This window comes from Engystomops pustulosus, chromosome 3, assembly GCF_040894005.1.
Source record: "Engystomops pustulosus chromosome 3, aEngPut4.maternal, whole genome shotgun sequence".
Lineage (NCBI taxonomy): Eukaryota > Metazoa > Chordata > Amphibia > Anura > Leptodactylidae > Engystomops > Engystomops pustulosus.
Window position 1 is genome coordinate 56,538,199 of NC_092413.1, and position 24,365 is coordinate 56,562,563.

At 39.1% G+C, this 24,365-nt stretch overlaps 1 protein-coding gene across 7 annotated transcripts in view; it reads right to left on the reverse strand.

Moving 5' to 3' along the window:
• Positions 1-24,365, reverse strand: part of BIRC6 (baculoviral IAP repeat containing 6) — a 168,878-nt gene that overhangs the window by 33,040 nt on the left and 111,473 nt on the right. For all 7 annotated transcript variants that reach the window (XM_072140848.1, XM_072140851.1, XM_072140850.1 and 4 more), the window contains exons 61-65: positions 23,953-24,149; positions 22,582-22,882; positions 19,488-19,705; positions 15,675-15,839; positions 13,824-13,989 (exon numbers count right to left, since the gene is read on the reverse strand). In XM_072140848.1, coding sequence (XP_071996949.1) covers positions 13,824-13,989; positions 15,675-15,839; positions 19,488-19,705; positions 22,582-22,882; positions 23,953-24,149 — 1,047 coding nt within the window. The remainder of the gene's footprint in view (positions 1-13,823; positions 13,990-15,674; positions 15,840-19,487; positions 19,706-22,581; positions 22,883-23,952; positions 24,150-24,365) is intronic.

A 24,365-nucleotide genomic window follows, 5' to 3' on the forward strand; every position in this document is an offset into this window, starting at 1 on the left:
TTCTTGGTATATCAAGATTCTTAAAACCATTATTAACAATGCTTTGTAGGGAAAATGTTGCTCAGGAGGCGCAATTAAAATTAACACATCTTTTAATACAGCAAAAAGCACTTTTAGAATAAAATGCCCCTTGTATCACCATATTTTGGCACCCATAACTATTATACATCGTTTATGAAGCAATGTAAGTTTTAATAATTTGTCGAAAGATCTGTCATTTGCATCTGTATTTTAGAAATTTGTGAGTTATTTCCTTTATGGCTTTAACACAAATATTTTAATATAGCAGGTATAATTATTTTTTTTTCCTCCTAAGTTGTTTGAACCATATGGGTCCACTCATACAATATATTGTAATTTACTTGTGTGTTTTCTGGGTATAACATAAATGGTTATAATCATAAAGAACAGGCTCCAAGCTATCATATAAGACAATCAACACCCTGTCAATGAGGTCACTGGTGTCAGGGCTGGTTTGGGCAAAACTAAAAGCCTCTTTTAGATGCCCCAAAAGTCACTTTTAGATGTGTGGCATTGTATTAGTTGTGCAATAACAGAACACTCCGCGGTTCATAAGAATTTGGTCTAAATAAATGAGGATGGTGTGAAATAAAAACTGTATTCTGGAATGCGTGTGTTTGGTTTTACATGTAACTTTACGGACACGTTCTGGGTCACAGTGTTAATATGTAGCCACATAAGGCGAAGGTTCATCATATCACTCAATTTCTTAAAAAAAAAATTATCCGTTATCAAAATTTAGTAACACAAAATTACATTATCTGTAAAGTGTCAGCAGCTCCTGTGTGCAGTATCCTACAAATTCTCCCTGTAGACTTATGGATTAGAAACTTGAAGGGGGGACAATTCAGAAAGCTAAAACTTTGGCTCTGTGCCATCTAGAATCTCACTAAAATATAAAATATAATCTCAGGAAAATATTAAATCTAAAATGGTGTTTATAGGTGTCAGGAAAAGAGTTAAACTGTGCAATCAGGAGTGATATTTATAAATAAAAATTGCACCCAAAATTCTAAACTTTAAACGTGAAGAACTCTGGTTCCTTGACACCTAGAAATTCTCCTCTTTCAGGGGGCCCCTGGGCAAACCCAGTTTGCCACCCCCTAGCATTGGGGTGGCCTACAGCAGTATGATGTCAGCGCCTATGCACCAAGGCCAGGTCCTTAGCACGTAAAAGGTTGACAAGCATATTAATGCCATAGGATTTTGATGAACAATTATGCATGAAAAATCATGACCCGTTACGTTAAAATCAAAATGAACCAACAGTTTGGTGTTCCCCTCTACCATAGGCTTTCTGTAAATTCATACAATCATGAAGCATTGTAAGTAGGCAACACATTTTTGCATTGGATAAAAGCAATAGTGTCCATCACTTATACAGTATATTGTGACCACACTTTCATCTTACCAGACAATAATTATCTGGATAATTATGGATATTGTGGACAAGACAAGAAATACTTTTAATATCAGCACATTTACTGTATACAGCACATCGGCAATATGTTCTGCTGAAGTACATACTAGGTAAAAGGTAATTAAAGAGATCAATGAGGGGAACTGAGTTTTCATTAGGCTCCTAGAAAGAAGCTGTAAATAAAATTTACTATCCTGCCCCAAAGAAACAACAAAAGTAAGTTTCCTTAAGATTGATTCCACATAAATTTGATTATTTAGCAGGAATACCAATAAAAATGTGGTCAATGAATGTAAAACATGCCTGTAGGGTGAAAAAAGAATCCAACTAATTTATGTAATAAGAGTATAAATCAGTGTTGAGGTTCAGATAGACAGATGGATACAAAACATGCAAATATTACAATTTCTTCTTAAAATAATAAAAATACCTGCAAATACATGGAACAATTAACAGTTTAAAAGATTATTAAACAGATCATGTCCAGAAAGATCAAATCCGGTTGGAGTTGCAGTAAAGTCATCAACAGAATTTATGCCTTCGTCAATACCAGCGTATCTCACGAGTTGGAAACTAACACATGAATATATATGATCATAAAAACCAACGTATTAGTTCACACATCAGATCTGGGTAAATTCACAGAAGCCAGATTCCCTTCAAAATATTTTGCAATTTTTACTATTATTTCAAACCCTCTAGGGTGCTTTAACCCTGCACAGTCTGATTACTCATTCCATATACTGCAATACTACTGTATTGCAGTTTATAGCAATTTTACAGATACAGGCAGTCCCCGGGTTACTTACAAGATCGGGTCTGTAGGTTTGTTCTTAAGTTGAATTTGTATGCAAGTCAGAACTGTATATTTTATAACTGTAACTCCAGACAAATTTTTTTTGGTCTCTGTGACAATTGGATTTTAAAAATGTTGGGTTGTCATAAGAACCAGGATTAACAATAAAACTTAAATTTCAGACACATTTGATAACAGTTATAGCTGTTTATTGTAGCCTGGGACTAAAGTATAGAAAATTACCAACATCCAGAGGTCCGTTTGTAACTAGGAATCGTCTAAGTCGAGTTTTCTTAAGTAGGGGACCACCTGTATTCTCTAATAGCCAGCCATCGACTGGCTAACGAAGATGGTCATAGACAGTCTCATTGAGACTTTAGGCTGCCATGGCAACCAATCGTCCCCTCCAATGTTGTCAGGGGGGAGGGCTGCGATCAGCCATCCAAGATGGCTATACCCATAGGCAGCAACGTTAGGTTGCAGGTTAACTGCCGTGACAGGTGGATGTCAGCTGCATTATACAGCTGACACCCACTGTGTATGGAGAGAGCTCAGCCTGTGAGGGCTTATTAAATATAAGAATCTTTTAGATAGCATCAGAACTGGCGTTATGGGCTGAAGTACATAGTTGAAAATGTGAGCTGCAGGTTTAGATCCAGTTCCAGCCTCTCTTTTTAAATGTCCATATAGTCTGTTTTATAGACACCACAAGAAGTTATGCGATCAGGAAAATGAGATTCTTAACCTTAAAATGATACCAAAAAATATGTTCCTAGGTATTACAGAACCCCAAAAAGGGGCATCTGACATGACACGGTCCCTGTAACCTCTAAACTTCACTAAACGTGACTCTTTTCTGCTTATTTTCACAAGCAGCTAATTTTATAAATAGGAGACATTTCATGTAAAAGAGGGAAATTTAGGATACACCATTAGCATTTTAATAGTGAAAAATCTGATGACCTTTAAAGCAACGGTTCAGTTTTAAAGGGTCATCTTTAATACGGACATACATTTGAAAGTGGTGCCCACAGATGCATGGAAAAGTGGTGCTTCAAGATGCTGGCAATGCAATGACTTGCCATGCTGCATTATACCGAAGATGCTATGGGACCCGTGGGCACCTGCAACTGCTGGCTACCCTGTGACTGATTAGGATTCTTAATAGTAGCAAAATTACAGTTATGACGTACCCACGGAAAGTGGGTATAGTTTTATGGTTGGGGGGGTGGTCACCACAACACGAGGAACTGTATTCAAGAGTTTCATGAGAACCACAGTTTTTAAAAAGGAGAAGCCTAACAGGTATGGATACTTCTCCAGTCTCTCAATTGTCAGATTGCCAGGTAAAGGTTTTGGAAGGGAAGGAAGCAGAGGGAAGGAAGCAAAGAAATAAAAAAGAAAAGAAAAGAAAAGAAAGAAAAGCAAGAAAAGCAAGAAAAGAAAGGGAAGGAGAGTGAGATAAAAGAGATGAATCACTGGTGGTTACTGCTCCTTCAGCCATTATAGATTTGGGTTGATAGGAAAACAAACAAAACACACCAAAACACCAAAAAATACTAAAGGGGTAGGCAAAATTCTTAAATATATTCAGGATAACACATTCTCCAATTCACTGTTATTAACAAAAATACAGCATTTCACAGCTATAATTCCAACCAGTCAATCAGTCTTGGTGTATACAACTTCGGTTTCCCCGAGATCGGGCTGTAGATATTCTGACAATGATTGGGCATGCAGTATTCACTACGCATCCAGCCCCTCCCCCCTCCATTACAAGATGAACTCACACACAGACACTTCCTGCCGGCAAGCGGCATAATAATAATTCATTTATATAACGTGCACAGATTACGCAGCATCATGCAAAGTTTCTTCTATAAACTATACATAAGATAATGTCTTTACCCAGAGGAGGTAGGCACAGCAAAGCTGAATGTGTGTGTTATATCCAAGTTGTAGAAGAGTGGACAGTATCATTGTGTGTTACATCCATCTCATGGATCTCATCATCTCATCTCAGATGTCTCATCTCTCTTTTTCTATGTGTCAGATACTAGAAGAATGTTCAGAAGCTAAATAAAAAGTATAGATAAACATACCCTGCCAATCTATGCATGTTAGCACACAGCACCTCACTCATAAAGTGTCTGCTTAGAGATTTCCTTCCCACACTCTCTGAAAGAGCAAAAAAATTGGAAAGCAAGGGGGTTGTGTAAACATTGCTAGGGGATTAAAATTTGAGAACTTTATTTCATGGGTCCTTTAAAGCAACGGACCGCACGGAGGAAATTAACGGACTGATTAAAGGGCCGGTAGCATTTTAATTCTTCCTTACAGTCTATGTCAGCAGCATTTTTCTGCTAACGGGAGCAAAATTTTAAATAACTAATTACATATTACATTATATTTTAAGGACCCATTTGCATATGAATTATGCTTATTCCTGGAATACCCCTTTAAGTAATTTTATACATCATAGGTATATGTTAAAGTATTTATATCAACTGGAAGCATTTTAAAACTTATGGAAAAGTTTTTATTCTGGACTGGTTTTACCTTTGAACAGAGAATGAAGTCTATGCTTTCTCAGGTTTGGCATCTTTCTGGGTTTAAATAAGTCTGTACTTAAAGGGGAGTTTCCATCCGGAATTAAATTGATTATTTGCATTCATACACATTTGTTTCTTCAATGTTATAAAAGAAAATGTAGCTGCGTGAAGATAAATTCCCACAAACGTAGTCATGTTGTTCCTTAGAAACAAGATATCTATCCTTGGATACGACCACCCTCACACTTTGGCAGTAGTGGCCATGTATGCTCTTTTGAGGCGCCCGACCACCTGGATCCAGCAATCATTACCACAGGATGAAATGTGCAATCACTCCAGCTGAGGTGGTCGTATCCAAACACAACATGGCTACCTTATCTTCACACAGGCAATTTAAAAACAAACAAAAAAAAAACCATCCAGTTGAATAAATGTGTATTGATATATATGTATATATGGCAGATGTCAATCTGCCCAGATGAGAATATATGTGTACAAGAAAATAGATATGGATACAACGGTGAAAATTATTTTTTAGTGTTTTTAAAACTACATTATTTCCTGACCAATTTACACCTGCATATTGACTTGTTAAAATGTCCATTGATTTTTGAGATGGAAAAGATAGCTCTGCAGCATCTGTCCAATTTTCCGCTCAAATAGCCAACACACTAAACATATCTTTTTGTGCTTAGAAAGTCACTGAAATCAGGGACATGCTACATTTTTCAAGCTGTCTAGGGCTAGAACATATGATGATAGTTGCAATACAAGACAAATTAGAAATGAATGGGAGGAGTTGAGAGCAAACCTATCAATGCAGAATTTAAAGGCATCTGTGTATCCTAGCATAGAAGTCACGCACATAGATTGTTAAAGGGGTTCTCCCAAAGTTGAAAAAACATGACTGCTTTCTACCAAAAACAGTGCCACGCCTGACCATGGTTTGTGCAGTTATATCAGCTCAGCTGTATAGAAACGAATGGAGCTTAGTTTCAATACCACACACTATCCATTGTCAGGCGTGGTGCGGTTTTTGGAATTAAATAGCCATGTTTTCAACCTTGGGAGATCCCCTTTAAGCTTAACTATTTCATCACGGACTCCCCTATCCAGGTCAGAGGAAAGAAACAACACACTACAAGATGCAGAAGGGGTTATCCACTTTATTTCAGGTCAAGTCTGATGGCAGCATATTAGGTAATTCGCCAATATACATCTAGTATAAGTTCCAACCGGTTTTCTTGAAATGCAAAGTAAAGAATCTGGTTCAGAAATGTTCTCATCAGCCGCCATTCCAGTACAAAAAAAATGGCCGGAAATGGAGGGTTTACATTTCAAGAAAATGGTACAACATTTTAATAAAATGTAAATTGTAAAATTACCACACACACATTACAGAAAACTTGAAGTGACCCCTTTAAGATTTTCACAGTGCATTTTGAGTAATGTTAAGTACATTAAAAAGTTAATATGTATCCTGACAGGAAATTAAATTATTTAATCCAATGTGTCCACACTTCAAAGAATTTTTGATGCATTCATAAAAATCTTGTCAGCATAAAATATTGTATAATAATTGTAAAATGAGACAATAGAAGTTTTCCTTTATTGTGATAACGAAAAAAAACAAACCAAAAAATTATTATTCAAGACACACGTGTAGCCATTATTCAATTACTGATTTAGATGGATACATTGAGAAATGGAGCCATTTCATAGAAAGCAAGTCAGCATATTTATCTGACCTTTCCATTGTATGGCAGTAGTACTGCTCCACATCCTCCATCATTACTTGCTTCTATGAAGCTTTAATAAAGACCTGGATATACATTCCACACTGCTGGAGTCTACATGCAAAAAGCTGCATAAAAATGCTATAGAAATTTCTCAGACGACATCAGCTCTCACACGCACCCAGGCGCACACATCCACTTTCTAATTTTCAGAAGGTTAGTCCAAATAATTGCTTTCCATAAACAGATGCTCCAGGGACATTACCCTCCAGTCATCAGCATTGGTTACAGCTTGATGACGCACGCACTGTGACCCATCTGATTTGGGTGGCGAGCTTGCAAGGAGTGACTATAGACAAGTAGTGCCTCCTTTAAAACAATACGCCTGGCGTGACAAAGCGTGGTAAAACAAAAAACAAAAAAAAAGGAACCAAAAAAAAAAAAAGGTGGAAGCAGCTTTTCAGCTTCAATGCCCTAATGTCACCATTTGTCACGCAGCTTTCCCTTAGAGCTTCCAGGACAGGGGTTAACTCTCACCCCTCATCCCCCCTCCCCTGCTGTATGTACAAGCTACTCGCTGGAATGGTTGCAGATTTCAAATGTGCCTGGCCTGACAATGGTGCTGCTGCGCATTGTTATGCAACTCACTGTCTGGGAGGGCAGCTTGTAGCTCCTTCTGCAAGTGCCAGGTGCGTGTTTAGTCAATGTCACGGCTCACTACTGTAATGCAACCCAGAGCACGGCCGCTCGTCTCCGCTGGGGCCAGCAACTGAGTTAAGCCATGCCTTGGAATTATCTGCCACTAATGCCTGCTTAGCCACTACTGCGAACTCCATCCACTGCTCACAGTACACAAACCTTCAGCAAAGCCTAGGATGGAGCTCACAGGCAAATCTTGCTGGACCTAAAACCTTGTTACCAGGAATTAGAGGAGAAAAATGAGCAACGTCCAGTTTAATTACAAGAGAAAAGCCTGGAATGGAATTCCATGAAGTCAAAGAAAGCCCAAACTATATATAGTGAAAAACACAACAAATCATCCATCAATAGACAGTGGGGGCTGTCTACCGAAGAGGGGGAAAAAAAAAACAAAAACACAACTTGGATTGGAACTGAGGACAAGCCTGTTCTCACGCTGTGGATCAATACAGAGAGTAGCATCTTTTTCACGTCGCCTGGATTCATTGGATTAATGACAGACTGAGCAGCCGTGAATTTTGTTGCGCTTTGCCATTCATTATTAAGAAGGGAGCACGAGAGGGACAGTACATGTATACATGTGTGCTACAGCTCTGCTGGAGGATACATCCAGGGCTTTCCATTGTGGTGAGGACACAGAAGCATGCCTGATGCCACCGTACTCCTGATGCAGAGTAGGGTAAGAAGCCTCTCTCATTTTCAATGTATGCATGCCAAACAGAAAAGGATTTCCTCCACCAATTGTCAATGGAGGGGTAGAACAAAGCAGACGCTCCGGCTGAACTACAGTACCCTCAGCAACGGAGACAAAGCTTTACATCCAGCCTACACCTCCCACTAGGAAGCTTTATTAATGCTAGCCAGCCTTAATTATTCATCAACGGATGCTTATAATGAAGCGGCATGGTCAGGTGCACAGAGAAATCTTGTTACTATTGCTATTTTTGTGCCAAATTATTTATTTTCACTCCCGTGTTAACCATGAATAGACTGTATGAAATGGAGCCTTCTAATATGACAATGGCTACATATGCAGCTGCACAAGATGATCTGAAAGGCTACATGTTAGCTGTCACTAGCAGATCTCCCAAAACATTAATAACATTTTTTTTTAAATGATGTGAAAGAGGCACTTACACATATAATACATTTGTTTTAATGTCTAGTGTTCTGTCATTTAACTTCCATTTAGACAAAGAACATGTATAGAAAGCATGCATGAAATATGTGACTGCATTAAAACATGGCATGGTTATAGATGAAATGGCTGCAGAAAATGAAGGAATGGGTATGAATGTGCGATTAATGGTAATTAGGTAAACACTTGTAATATAATGATATGATGTGGCACAGCAATGGCTATAAACAGTACTAGCCCTCCATGCTATAAAGCTCCCCCCAAACCTGAGCTCCATCTGTATCTCCAGCAGTGCAGAGGGTTAATTGGCAATTCAATTCCAAGGGTACAAATGGATTATAGAGTACTCAATTTATCAGAATGTCAATAACCACGTCTACTACAAGGGATGGGACGATACATTAAATACGAATACAGTGGATGACCACCTGCACACGCCCAGTCCAAACTATTACTTTCTACAATCCTCACAAGGGGATTGACCTACTGAGCCTTCGTTAACCCTTAGTTCACTGTAGAACTCCATCGATTTTAGCATAGTTGCCATTTTAATCGAGCTCAATGGCCACAATCCTGAGAGGTTTGTGACAGAGATCCAAATTGGACGGCGTGGATTGCATGTTAGTATGAGTAACTTTTCTCCCGAAACTTCTATGACACCTGCACGAATGCAAATCAGACTCTGCACAATACAGCACATGGTAAAAGACAATCTTTCTTTTCAATCCCTTTTCTTTCAGATAGTCTTCGGAGGATTGCTGAAGACATTTCTGGGAAACATGGTCACGTCTGCTATCACAGCAGCAGCAGCAGAAGTGAGGAAGCAAGAGGAGAAAGAAGAGAAAGAGGAGTCCATCTTAGCCATGCTGGGAATTATAGGAACTGTGCTTAATCTCTTTGTCATTGTGTTTGTGTACATCTACACCACCCTCTGATGGACTCTACGCCAGGTGTTATCCAAGGAGGGTGACCCCGCAGCAAATACATTAAAAAATGGCAGGGGATAAGAAGATTTGTAGAAGAGACTCCCCAGACCATCCAATACATTCCAGTGCTAAGTGCCTAGGTGGACCATGGTCAATGGAGCGCATTTGCCAATGTAGATAGGAGTTCAATACCAAGATGAGCAGAGACCACTCATGTACGGAGGTGCAACCATGCATCAACTTTACAGAAGCCCATGAGTGCCGTTACTGCCATAATCCTCAAGATACAGGAAATATTTGTACAGATGTGTCCATGTTATGGTATCTCACTCACTCAACAGGGAAAGAGAGACTTTCAACATCTTCGTGAACTTCATGTATAACTTTAATATATGCTTCCATATAGGCACAGTCATGGCTGGATTATATTTTAGTTGCAACTCATTTTCTCTTTTAATATATTATTTCGGAAAGTCCCCTACCTATTTTTTTCACCTTCATATCGTTCAGATTTATTTATTGCCATGGAGAACAAGGCAAAAGCGGTCTCATGAAGCCATTAATGAGGTACCATACAATCTGAGCCTTGGGTAGACGATGTGTCCAGGGTTTGACAAGGTGATTAACTAGGCTCATACATTAGGAATACCGTATATATGTGGAATATATAAAGAAACGGAGGTGAGCTTTGTTTGGCATAGAAATTATAAATTCAAGGCCTAGCTTCTTGCACATGTGTAAATTAAGCAAAGTGTGGACTTCCACATTCGACTAACAGATACTTCACCCATTGTAGACGTCACTTATAGCTCTGACTCTACTTAAGGAATAGTCATATATTCAATTATAACCAAGTCCGCATTTTCACAAAGCGCTAGTTCCATGAACATGGACCACGGAAAGGTTTGAGATGCACACTGCTTACTAACAGAGCATGTATCTTGAAGAGACAGAGCAAGATTTGCCATATTGTTCTGGGTGTAGCTATCCCGTTACAGTATGTGTGCCATATTGTCAGTAAGGTCATTTTGTGCAATGCAAAACGTATAAATGTGACTTGTTCAGCGAAGCTGGTGCTTTCTATTAGTCACCTAAGGACCACATACAGACTTGGTAAGATGCTAGCTGAGCAGTCACGTCTCTACTCTTTCATTGCTTTGGTTATGTAACTTCTACACTCCATACAAAAAGCCATGTACCTATCAACAATATAACAAGGGTTGAGATAAGACGGGTCAACAAATTCAAGGTCTTTTATGGAGATTTCAATACTATACTCACACACTGTGGCCCTAAATGTGCAGGCCAAGATAAGTGACCAAATAGATAGATGAATATGGTAAATGGTGGGCCCTTACTAAAATTTTTCCAAGGTTTATGGAAACATTCAGATAAAGGACCATACATTTTCTTAAGTCAGAGGTGCTCATTTCACCAAGCTCCATGTGCTGTGGATATGAGTGTAATGCAGAGTATGAAATAAGGTCTATCAACCCATACGATAAAGAGCTACTTGTACCCCTCAGGTCTAATCATCCCTAACTAGGCTATAATATACACCATAAATACACTGCTTTGACTTTTATAAAACAAATGTGAATTTGTAAATTTCAACTTTTGATCAAATTAACAGTAAAATATTTTCAAAAAGACACCAAGTGCCCAAGTATACACTTTGCTAGAAGCAATAATGTGTGAAAACTAGGAAGATAAATTCATGCCATATATCAAGTTTTCAAAGTCACTTGAATAACATGTATTAATACATTTATAAATCATGACAATTTAGAGGATTTAATCCTTGATATACTCATGTTTTTAGGTGAGTTGTAAAGATGAAAGAATGTCTGCCTGTAGGGCAACAAGTCACTTATAACATGATTTTTAAGGGAATACAAAGTATAAAAGCCAGTAAGTATAAAATCTTAAAAACTTAATGTATAGAATTCTAGTAAATCTTAATATACAAGGCTCATCCACATCAAATAAACAATTAACCTTATGGAGAAGGTGAACAATATATATGATTCAAGACAGAACAATAAAACTGACATTCATGTATGGACACACACACACACACACACGTTGTGTTATAACGGTCTCAAGTTTACAAATATGAAACTTAAATCAGGATTGGACAAAAGAAAGTTCTTAGCCATAGTTCATGAGCCCCTTTAGCTTTAAGGCCTGTGAAGGTGAAATCTGTGGTAAAAATCTGAGTACACCTATCTTATTGCAAATGAGAAAAGCATATGATATGTCTGGGTTGATATTTGTTCATGTAACAGGGCTGCCCAACTATGAAGGTCTGGGTGTGTCCAATCTGTCTTGGAATCATTAACCAACCCCATGTAAGGCAACTGATGACAGCTCCTCAGGGGCAGTTCTAAAGTAGCAAGTTCTAGAATGGCACCGACAACATGTCAGAAGTTGTCACTTCCCTTCCCACACTTCGTATACATTATATAATTGGTGGAGACTACGGGGAAAGACCTCTTGAAGGTCATTGATGTGTGTTTAGCATCATTAGAAATGGCCAAAGTGAAATAAAGAATTGAGACATTTAGCACAAACCCTGTTTGGAATTTACTTCTCCATCTAAAAACTTGGGAAGATTTAGCGGTGTCCATATCAGTAGTAACTGGTACTGCTCTTAGAACTAATGTGACTGGTGATAAAGTCAAGGCTGGTAGGGATTATATTTTTTCTATGAGCCATACAAAATTTGAGGCATCCATCAGAGCCTAGAAAATACTTTGCTTTTTTTTTTTTAAAGTTTATTCCCCTTTAATAAATGGAGATGAACTAAAGCCTATAAAAACTAACAAAGTTAAAAATGTATTGTTTATTATCTTAATAAAATAATCATCTTAAGTCGATTCCTATGAGCGTTTCTATATGTGTGGTAATGGGAACTTTTGCACAGGGATGTGCAGCTATTGATGATGGGCTATATAATGTGGGGGAGAAGGATGTTATTTAACACACGTAATGACATAGGTTGTGATCCATTTAATGTATTAAAAGGCTAAATCCACCTCAGGCTGCATTAAAGAAATCCTCATTTAGCTCCCATTTCTCAGGAGCTCATGCCGCCTCTTCCTCAGGGTTGTAACATTATAATTATATAGACTGTAATGGAACATATTTTGCAGTCAGATACACTGCTCACTACTGGAGAAAGAGCAGAAACAAATGCTTCTTTGCTTAAGCGTGTATATATTTATCACTCATTTCTGAAAATAAAAACACTTCAGGAGGTTTAGTTATGCTTAATTTAAGCCATTTCTTTTTCAAAACTTAATATATTTAGGGAAAAAAAAAACCTCTTCTGGATTCTAATTTTGTATTTTAAAAAGTTTAACTCCTACATAAAATTTAGCTATATATGGAGATAAATCAAGTTACCATAAGGAAGCGGTCACCAGAGAATCTATTTTAATCATGTTTTTATTGTAAATGTAGCGTCTTACATATTCTTGATGGCTGCCTATGGCCTTAAGGGTACTATAAAGAAGATCTGGAAAGAGTTATTAGAGCACAGGAAAGATGGCAGCCCCATGATCATACAAAACCATTGGAAAACGTGATCCATTTAGTTATTCGATTTTAATAACCTAAATTAAAAATCGGAAACATTCCTTTTAAAGTTACTACAAATTCACCTTATCCATAAAAGTAGATTTAGACATAATGCTAAGTACAGGTAGAAATAGAAAGAAATATAAGACAAAGTATTTTTCCTCAATAAAGTGTGCAGTTTCCTCTAATCCTATTGACCAATATGAGAGTTGCCTACTGCAACTGATCTTTGATGTACAAGTATTTATTTCTAGGCTAAAAAGAGAGCCGGACAGACCAATTTACAACCCTAAACCAACTACATGTCCTTAAGGACCTGTGGTTTAGGGTTAAAAGTCAACCTACATAAAGGCCTAGGGTGGGCAAAAATTTAAAATAAACTTTACTTGCCTAGATGTGAGCGAGATGAGGCAGATTAGACTCACATTTGCAGATTTCGCACCTCTTCTCGTGATGCAGCAATTGAACCAGGCTTCCCTTTGCATGCACCATACACTGAAGAGGTGGTGAACAACTCCAGCTTTTTATATACCACAATACATATATTTACATAGCATCACATAAAGTAGGTAGGTAAGGAAGCAATGGGGACTATAATGCCTCGTTTCCATAGCAACTCATGTTCAATGGTCCCCTAGAAAATATTGATACTTAAATTGTGTTAACAATTACTGTTGCAGATCAGGCCAGTAAATTTACAATGGATGTGCAATATAAAGGGTACAATGCACAGGAAAATTAACCTGTTAACGAAATATCAAAATCTGGAGCGGAACAGAGAATGCTGCCAATTTCTAAACCTGCGTTGTATCCTCAAGTCTGTGCCATACATACTGACTCAATGAGAATACAACTTCCATGTTCCATCAAATCTGAGTTTCCCCTACAGATATGGAAAGTGCATCATCAGGTTTACGATTATAACAATACAAGGAACTGTTAAGGAAAAGTACCTGAGTCATTTCGTAAGTATGATGACATCGCTGGGATAAGACAGGACTGACTTAGAAGTTCCAACAAGACAGATGGAAGCGCATTACTGTTTTGCCCGCGACACTCATTGGTTGGAACTTCTCCATTGATGGCACACCCAGATGGATTTATATAGCTTGCAAGAACCTAGAAAAAGAAACCATAACATTCAAGCATGCTGCACAAATGTAATAAAAATTTACTTTTGTATTAAAAAAAATTTGCACAAAATGTAAAACACAAAAATGAAAACAATCCACTGATAGATAAATGTACAAATTGAGCAGAGTTGTACTAGTGAAATTCCAGGTGGCTCATCACTTCTATTACATAATATTAACCCAGAAACATCTGCTTACACTTTATTAAAATAGAAACCTCTCCGACAAGACTTCATTTTTATTTATACTTTACAATATATTTTTTTTAATAACTATACTTTTATAATTCTGATCACATACATTTTCTATACTAGTATACAAGAACCAATCTTTACAGTAGAACAGAAGATGTAGTACAACTACTGGTTATACACATGAGATCTACATAAAGCAATAGTCATGAGAAATCCTTGAGGGTGGCAACTTGGTTCCTTACAAGACAAACACATTCATGGGATAAGACTTATGAGTGAAACAGAACTTGTGGAAAGTGGATAACAGTTGAACCCAAAAAAATACAAGCTCCAAGAACTTATTTGCATTAGGTACCATAGAGGTACCTGAAGACACAACTAGTTTTTTCAATCTAAGGAACTGGTTCGCTGCTTTTCAGTACAACTTTTGTACCTAATGACTTTTAGACTGCTATTCTACATGTGTCATCAGAGACAATTGGTAGGAACTGACTCCACAAGGAAATAAAATAACTTGCTGTGCAGAACTCTTTTGTGGATTTGCCCCGTGTGTTAAATCCACAATAGAGTTCTGGTGGTTGGAAGAGGGAGGCAGGATTAAAAAATGGTTTCAAAACTTCAGAAGTAAACGCAAACTAGTTTCACAGCAAACGGAACAGGGCTGTGCACAAACATGTGAGGCAAAAAGCATGAAAAACACATTAAAAAGGAAAAAAAAAAGTGGTGACACCATGATATTAATCTCTTTAACTCAACTGTATGGATCTGTACAAAAGCAATCCAATCTTGCAGTCCGTTTCCAAATCCTCATACTGTATTTTAAAAAGATTAAAAGAATTTGTCAAGCATGAAGTTTATTGAATCTGCTTCTCCACACACCACTGCTTTCCTTGGCTGCCTTTAAAATAAGCGCGATTCTCGGATGCCGCTACACACTGAAGTGCCGCAATGTATTTCTTGTTAGAAATTTTATGAACTTTCCCAATAATTCTTACAATATTACCATTCATGTGTGCACAAAGCTAGGGAAACATCTGTGTCAGAGGCTTCATCTCTGAACGGTGATGGAATCCAAAAGACCCCATTATAAACCAATAATGTAGAAGTGCTGTCACTATTGCAGTCCCCGTATACAGAGACTGGCTGTAAAGGTTTATGCAGTTATAATTTTTTAAAGCTAGCAACCGGCCAAAAATGAATATCTCCTGGAAACCTCGGTTATCTCTTTAGAGGCTGCAAGTCTTTTGGGTTAGTTCATATTTTGTGACTGGAAAATCCATGACCAAAATCTGTGACCTGTTGAGAGGTCACTGAGCCATTGAACATTGGAGGGGAAAAAAAGTGGCATGTTTCCGCAAAACTGGATGATTACAAGAATTCATTCACAATAAAAACAGTATTTGGGCTCTCCATAGATATTTGTTTGACAATTGTTATACAGAACATTTTATCAAATAAAGTGAGAAGAGATATTTACCAGTAACAAGCAGGTTACATGCTCTTCTTCCAGTCTTTGTTTTGTAAGGGCCTGCTCAACATCCCAGCCAGAAGCGGTAGACCCTGTGCCAAATCCAGTGCCCTTTGCCCAATAAAGTTGCTGTTCTTCACAAGTGCCACTGCTATGAGTGCTGGAAACCTGTGTCTTAAGGAAAAGTTTGGATGAGTAGAACATATGACATGATGTGTAACAAGACAAAAAAAAAAAAAAAGCTGAAGTCTAGACTTTATACAACTTAATGCATTGCATAGACTGCAATTACAGCTGGTAGGTGGGTGTAAGGAAGTTCCATGCAATTGCAACGTTTCGGTGTAACAAAACCTTTTTTCAAGCTTGACATCCTAATGACAGAACACCCTTTACCCAGAAACACAAACAACTTCCTTCCTTTAAGGGAACCCGTCACCAGGTTTTACCTCATTAAACTACTTGTAGGTACGGTATGAAATGTACTGTCTAGAATTTCCTTTAATATGAAATCACCAGTTTACCTATAAAAAAAAAAAAAAATCCCCCCCCCTTCTCCCCAAGTCAGACAAAGACTCTTTTCATTGCATTTTCACACGACTCGAGTCAAGTTTAGTGGTTACAGGGGAGGGCCATTATGGAAGTCCATATATTTGCTTCTAGAAACATTTTCATTAACATGACACAAAAAGTATCTCATCTTTCTCCGCTTACACAGGCAGGAACTGGATCTTTATCTGCCGTTTGTATTTCAACTATTTCTTTAGCTGCATGCATCTCTGGTTCTTTAGCTCTGAGAACTACAATCCTGATGTGATCCTAATCTTTACTATCACACATAGTACATAAGAACAGAAGACAGAGGCTTCTGAAGTGACATTACCCCTGCAACCACTAATCTTGACTCATCTCGTGTAAAATTGGGATGAGGGGAGTCATATTTGCCTGGCTTTTGGGGAATTTTTGTATAGCTAAAAGGGTGAGATTTCTGATGAGAAAGATTTATACAAAAGGACAGAGGGGAATGGTATTTTAGTGGGTCAAACCTGAGGACATGTTTTATTTAACAAAAATCCCAAGCTATAAGATTCTAACAAGAGCTGGCAGCCATAAAAATAAAGATAAAATAACAAAAAAATGTATCAATCCAATGCAATTTATTTTGCATTTGTATAATTATTGAAATTTCCAAAATAGGACAAAACCTGCAATTACTACGGAAAGTTGAAAACTGTATCCCATTAGTAACGCTGACCAAACAAAGATTGAAAGGTCAAGAAATTCCTCCTGGCAATAAGATGACATTTCAGAGCCCATGTGTTTAAAGGGATTTAATACGGATACTCTATAAGAATTTAAAAGAAAAAAAAAAATCTACATGTACAAATTGCAAAAATTGGCATGGAAATTGCAAGCCACAGATGGGATTGCAGCGTACAGCCTTATTCCCTGGAATGCTCATGTGCTGCTTTTCCTACGGCTCCCGTGTCTGTATATTTTATTAACAAACATGAATAAGATCGTAATAGATAATTAGGGTAAGACTTTATACATTTACAGCACATACATCGTCTGACTTGGCCGCTGCCCTAGCAGATTCTTCTTTTTTGGCTGCTACATAAAACCAGGAAGTTAAGCTACCTCTATCAAATGGGAAATGGCTGCCAAATAGGAGGGCATGAGCCAAGTTTGAATCAACTGTGTATAACCTATTCAGTTTCAGAAAATAAAGTACCTTCCTAGTGCGAGAATGCTTTGGCTCAAAGTGAAAATAGTTTGTGTAGGTCATAGTCAATTTAACGCTCATAAGAGGAAGCAGTACATTATAGCAGTATTAAGCACATTATGGGACTGCTTAAACAACTAATAAATGCATTTATTTTTATAAGCCCCTTTGTTTCCCACGTCTTTAATAAACCAGAACAGTAGTAGGCAGTCTGTGTGTCAGTGACATTAAAACCCACATAACGCCGAATTTGGGCATAATAGCCTAATAAAGACTGCCACATATTATACCTAGTCCACTTGTTCTTGTTGCTGGACACAATACTGCAGTATGGCTACATGTGAGGGTTCGGTTTAAGGTATATGCAATTTTTTAATGTCTCACACATTTCAACATGCTCATCCAGTGCATAGGGCCTAACTTTAGTTCATGGGAAAACCATTTAAGAACAAACCTTCAACATCTATCCTGTACATAAACCGGGGACTGCCTGCAGTGAGATTTGAGACCCTCTGTTCCTCACAATAGCTGCACATGTGTGTGATATGCATCTGTAATGAGGAGGGGTTTGGTCTAATGACATCAATACCCTATATAAGGTGTGCTTAATTTTTAGGCAACTTCCTTTCCTTTGTGTCAAATCTCAGTCAAAAATTGTGAGGTCTTGCAGAGGGATGCAGTCTTGAAATTGCCAAACTTTTGAAGTGTGATTACCGAATTAAGTGTTTCATGGCAAATGGCCAACAGGGTCGCAAGAAGTGCGTTGTAAAAAAATAATTTAAAAAAAAGGCACAAAATAAATGCCGATGAATTGAGGAGAATCAAGCGTGAAGCTGACAATATGCCATTCGCCACCAAGTTTACCATATTATACAGCTGCATCGTTACTGCAGTATCAATAAGCACAAGGTGTACTATACTCAGGGACATACCCAAAGTAAATAAGGCTGAAAAACTACCACCTTTGAATAATAAAGATTAGGTAAAACGTCAAGACTGGGCCAAAATATATCTTAAGACTGATTTTTCTAAGGTTTAATGGACTGATGAAAGGAGTGCGACTCTTAATGGGCCAGATGGATGTGCCCAAGACCGGATCAGTAATGGGCAGAGACACTCAAGACACCAACAAGGTGGAGGTGGAGTACTGGTATGGGCTGGTATCATCAGAGATGAACTTGTGGGACCTTCACAGGTTTAGGATGGAGTGAAGCTCAACTCCCAGACCTACTGCCAGTTTCTGGAAGACACCTTCTTCAAGCAGGGGTACAGGAAAGACAATTCTCCATCACATGCATCCAAATACTCGACAGTATTTGGCTGACCAGTAAAGGTCTAAAAGAAGAAAAATCAATGACATGGTCCCCTTGTTCACCTGATCTAAACCCCATAGAGAACCTGTAGTCCTTCATAAAATGTGAGATCTACAGGGAGGGAAAACCGTCACCTCTCTGAGCAGTGTCTGGGAGGTTGTGGTGGCTGCTGGACGCAATGTTGATCGTTAACAGATCAAGCAACTGACAGAATCTGTGGATGAGAGGCTTTTTAGGGTCATCATGAAGAAAGGTGGCTATATTGGTCAATGATTTGGTTTTGTTTTTAAATGTTAGATATGTTTATTTCTACATTTTCTGTTATATTGGCTTACCTTGTGAAAATAAACAGGCGAGATGGGTATATATAGTTGCCTAATAATTCTGCACAGTAATAGTTACCTGCACAGACCGATATCCTCTTAAAATCTAAAAAAACCCACTCCAACTACAAAAATATAAAATTTTGATATTTATGAGTCTTTTGGGTTGATTGAGAACATAGTTGTTCAATAATAATAAGAATCCTCTCAAATACAACTTGCCTAATAATTCTGCACACACTGTATTCCAATGGGTGTGGTAATAGAAGTCCATTAATGTATTAATGTAATTAGACATGTATTTTTCCAAGGATTCCAACAGGAATCATTTTCCATGCCTAGCTCAAAAATGCAAATAGATGAACCAAAAAACCAGTCTCAAGTACCAGTCTTCACCAGTATATTACATATAAGTGGCTTTAAAAAGAAAGCCATGGTAAGTGACAGGTGTCTATATACTTACCTCTGTTTGATTGGAGCTAGAATTGGGTATCCTGGGAGCATGGTGACTCAGGGCAGACAAGCAGGCTAGTATCAGATGTATAGCTCCTATTTCTAGTGCCATGCGTCTCAGAAGCACACCGTCATCTGTGGTGAGGGGCATTGTGCTGAATAAGGTGCGTAAAACATGAAAAGGAAGAGTAGGCAGAACATTTGCAGATGGGGACTGTAAGATGTGACCTAAAAGGGAAAAGCAAATAAATAAGTCCAATTACATTACTTGGTGACAATGGAAATAATCAGTAATTTTACACTAAATTAATGTGACAAGTTAATATAAAATATCAGACAAAATACATGAATATAAGTCTTTTGTGTCCTGTATAATCCTGCTGCTTCTTCTGAGAGGGTATTGGAGACTCGGATTAGAAAATGAAATTTGAGTTTGCAGTATGTGGGGGAATGGGAAACTTCATACAGAACAAATAGCATGGAAGTCCAGCTCTGTACTTGGAAACAGCCAAGGTAAGTCCACAACCGTTTCTGTGGGACCTAGGGGGTGGTCAGACTTATTTTTAAATGTTTATTGCGTACACTAGGAAAGCTCCCAGTATATTAACTGTGTGTATCCATAGACACATACTGGCAGACAGAGTCCACCTTTTATCCTCTGTTTCCTTCGGACTTATACAGAGCGGACAAAGGTTGAGAAAGTGAAGCAAACTTAGTTTTTCATCCTGCCCAGGGGGAAAAATATATACTTTAGAGTAGGCCAATAGAGACAATAGGGGACAAGTGCCACCGTATGTCATCTATCCCTGGCCTCCAATGAACATATAATTGTGTAACTATCCATATAGGGCTACCCTAAAAATAAGCAGCAGAAAAAACACCTGTTACTAATGTTCACTCCTCCTACCGCTTTAAGGGCGGAGGAGCTGCTGCGTATCATGTGATGTAAAAAAAAAAAATAATAATAAAGAAATGAATGTGAATTAACTGCCAAGTTAGAACGTTGGGTCACCAACTGCACTATATGGTTAGGATTAGGCAAAAACTACCGTATTTTCTGGACTATAAGACGCACTTTTTTTCCCCAGAAAATGGGGAAAAAACAGTAGTGCGTCTTATAGTCCGGATGTAGCCTGCAGGAGGGGATGGAGCTGCGCTCTGCCAGCTGATGCTGGTAGTAATCGCAGCCCTTCACAGTGGAGCGCAGCGGCTGTGCTAAGTGCCGCTGCGCTCCTCTCCTCCTCTCAGCCCTCCACTGCTGGAGGGAATGGAGGGCAGCTAAAGCTTGCAGAGCGCAGCGCTTTGTAACTCATATATATATCGATGTCCTCCAGCTTTGTGGCAGAGCAGCAGCAGTGGAGAGAGAGGGGGAGGAGAAAGGCACAGACTCTGGCCAATCCCCGCTGGGCTTGTAAGTAGCCCGGGAGGTTCAGAGTGAAGAAGAAGATGAAGGCTGCCGGCAGTGTGTGCAGAGGAGCATGTACATGGCTGCTGCAGTGTCTGACCTGAAACTTCTCTCCGGAGCACAGGATCAGATAAGCGATTAGTGCTCCCTTCCCCCGGTCTCTGCTCTCACACTCTTAACCCCTTGTTGCCTGGTATGTAGTGGCTGCTGTCTTTTGAAGGTACCTTACCCCACAGACCAAGCTCTTGTGGCCATTGTACAAGGACTGTCACCTCCTGTGTCCCCTCCCCATAGATTGTAAGCTCTTGTGGCCATCGTACAAGGACTGTCACCTCCTGTGTCCCCTCCCCATAGATTGTAAGCGCTTGTGGCCATTGTACAAGGACTGTCACCTCCTGTGTCCCCTCCCCATAGATTGTAAGCTCTTGTGGCCATCGTACAAGGACTATCACCTCCTGTGTCCCCTCCCCATAGATTGTAAGCTCTTGTGGCCATTGTACAAGCACTGTCACCTCCTCTGTCCCCCTCCTCATAGATTGTAAGCTCTTGTGGCCATTGTACAAGCACTGTCACCTCCTCTGCCCCCTTATCCTACTCATAGATTGTAAGCTCTTGTGGCCATTGTACAAGGACTGTCACCTCCTCTGCCCCCTTATCCTACTCATAGATTGTAAGCTCTTGTGGCCATTGTACAAGCACTGTCAACTCCTCTGTCCCCCTCCTCATAGATTGTAAGCTCTTGTGGCCATTGTACAAGGACTGTCACCTCCTCTGCCCCCTTATCCTACTCATAGATTGTAAGCTCTTGTGACTATTGTACAAGCACTGTCATCTCATGTGTCCTCCTCCTCCTCATAGATTGTAAGCTCTTGTGACCATTGTACAAGCACTGTCACCTCCTCTGCCCCTCTCCTTCTCATAGATTGTAAGCTCTTGTGACTATTGTACAAGCACAGTCATCTCATGTGTCCTCCTCCTCCTCATAGATTGTAAGCTCTTGTGACCATTGTCACATATGCGCATACCTATACAGCCCTGGTAACTCTTGAGACCCCCTGACTACATGCCAGCATAATTCTATCTAATGATAGACTGCGGTGTCCGGGAGAGGAGGAGGGGGTGACCGCTGCTCGCCCCTGCCCCTCTCCAAAGAGGAACATGGCTGCACCGCACCGTCCAGTTACTTTATTAAAAATTTTAGCATACTATTTGGGGGAAAAAACATTTTTTCTTATTTTTCCTCCTCTAAAACCTAGGTGCGTCTTATGGTCCAGTGCGTCTTATAGTCAGAAAAATACGGTATGCTTTCTTTCTCAGAAAAAAAAAAATTCCACCATAGTTCACAGTAGTTAAATAAATATGCTACAAATATATCAAAGTGTAATGATAAAGACTATTATTGCACAGTCACAACATAAAAGCCATGGAAGTGGAAGTCAGATGAGCTGCGCACAATTGCTCAGTGCTTAAGAAATGTTATATTATTGCACATTAAAAAAATAATCAAATAGAACAATTTTAAAACAGATTTTGCCTCTGGGTTTAATAACCTTAAACTAAAGCAGGTCATTGGAAGGCGATGTGTCATTTTAAAACCCTGTAGTGCTTATATTAGCATAGAAAATTCTTCAGATATTAAATCAGAAAAGTATTAAAATTTAAGACTTAACGCTCATTAACATCAGGCATTGATACTTACTTCCTTCCCCATCATCGGTCACCCCCAGCACCAGACGTAGTAGGCACTGTGCATGCTTCCTCTCCTTCAACAGAACTTCCGCATAACCAGGGAGACGGAGAAAGAGTCCAAACGCGGCGAGAGAGTGAGCTGGAATGGGAGACATAGTCTGCACGGCAGACTTGATGGGAGGGGGCTCGGCAGCAATGGTTTCTGGGGCCTCATAGACCAGCTCCCCTGATTGTTCGATGGTAACCCATTCAAACTGATCACTATCCTTTGGTTTTTCTTGGGTTGTTGAAGTAACCACAGGGGCACTGACCTACAGAGATAAAGGTTACATGTATCACTGTAATGGTTAATGTATGGATAAATATATTCTTCTATATAATCTCAAAATATGTGATCACAAGAAAAATTTAACAGTTGTGTGCTGGCATACTCCCCAGCACCTCATGTATCAAAAAGCATGGAAATCTACAGTACAGATCTATACCGTACATTGGGGATATCCATTTGGACCACAACTAGGCAAGTACACAATGGAGCAGATTTATGAAAAGTGTTATAAGGAGCCCATGGATGGACAACAATACTCACCCCTTCTGCTTTCCTGTGCCGTAGCCCCTTAAAAGGACATCTACCACCAGGATGAAGGACTGTAAACCAAGCACATTGAAATACTGGTGTGTAACCCCTCTGCCAGGACCTTCTCTTTTAGCTTTTATGCTGTGGTTTTAACACCAAAAAAGAGGCTACATAGGTGTTAATTAAACCTGGAGCCCTTAGGCTCATTTGCATAATTTTAATTTTTTTTTTCTTAACAACAAGGGCATAAGAAGCTCAAATAAAAGCAGATCCTATCAGAGGGAGCACACATCTGCATTTAAGGGTGCTTGGGGTACAATCATTGATCCTGGTGGTAGATGTCCTTTAAATGCCTTTTTTGTAATCGGAACACTCTTTTACATGTTTGTGTCAGGTAGTCTGGAATAATGCACATTAGATGCTGTTGCCTCGGGTGGGGGTTAGAGTTAGATTTAGTCTAGACAGTCTTATGTTGCAGAAGATTAATACAAGAGTGCAACGCTGGATGATAAATCTATGGTAGTACAAGACTGTTTACACCAGAAAACTGGGACAAAATTCTGTGGGTTAATATTTGTGGCCACGCCCCCAATTCATTGGCCACAGCCCTTTTGTCATACTAATCTTAGACGTACCAGAAAACAGTCTTAAAATCTTTAAATTTGGTTCAAATCCTTACATGGCTGTACATTATAGCCTTGTGTTTTAGAAGAGCATTGCTCTTTCAGCAAAGCCTTTCAGAAAATGATCCCCTCTCCTGCAGTCTTTAATGAATATTGGTTACAATTGAGAGTCAAGTCTTACTTGCTGAATGACGTCAGGATAAAGCATGGGAAGACGCTCGGCAATGAGGGCCAATCCACCCATTCCTGCAAACACCTGCAATGGTGATTGGATGGGACAGGTTTCCAGAAAAGACTCATCCAAAACAGATTCAATGCATTCATCCCCTGGGCTCAACACCTCATCTTCTGGACAGGCACCAAGCAGGTCTGCATGTTCTTTTGTAAAAAAAAAACACAAATACTAAATATAAGTAATAATAATAATAATTAATAATAAATAGCTTTATCGATGTGCAGTAAACTTCAAAGGGTTTTCCCATGAAGGCAAGTTAGGCCCTATACACAGAATAGGGCCTAACTTGCTGATCAGTGGGGGTCTCAGTACTGAGGTGTCTGACCGATCCCTCGCCGCTCCTCAGACTAATGGAGCAG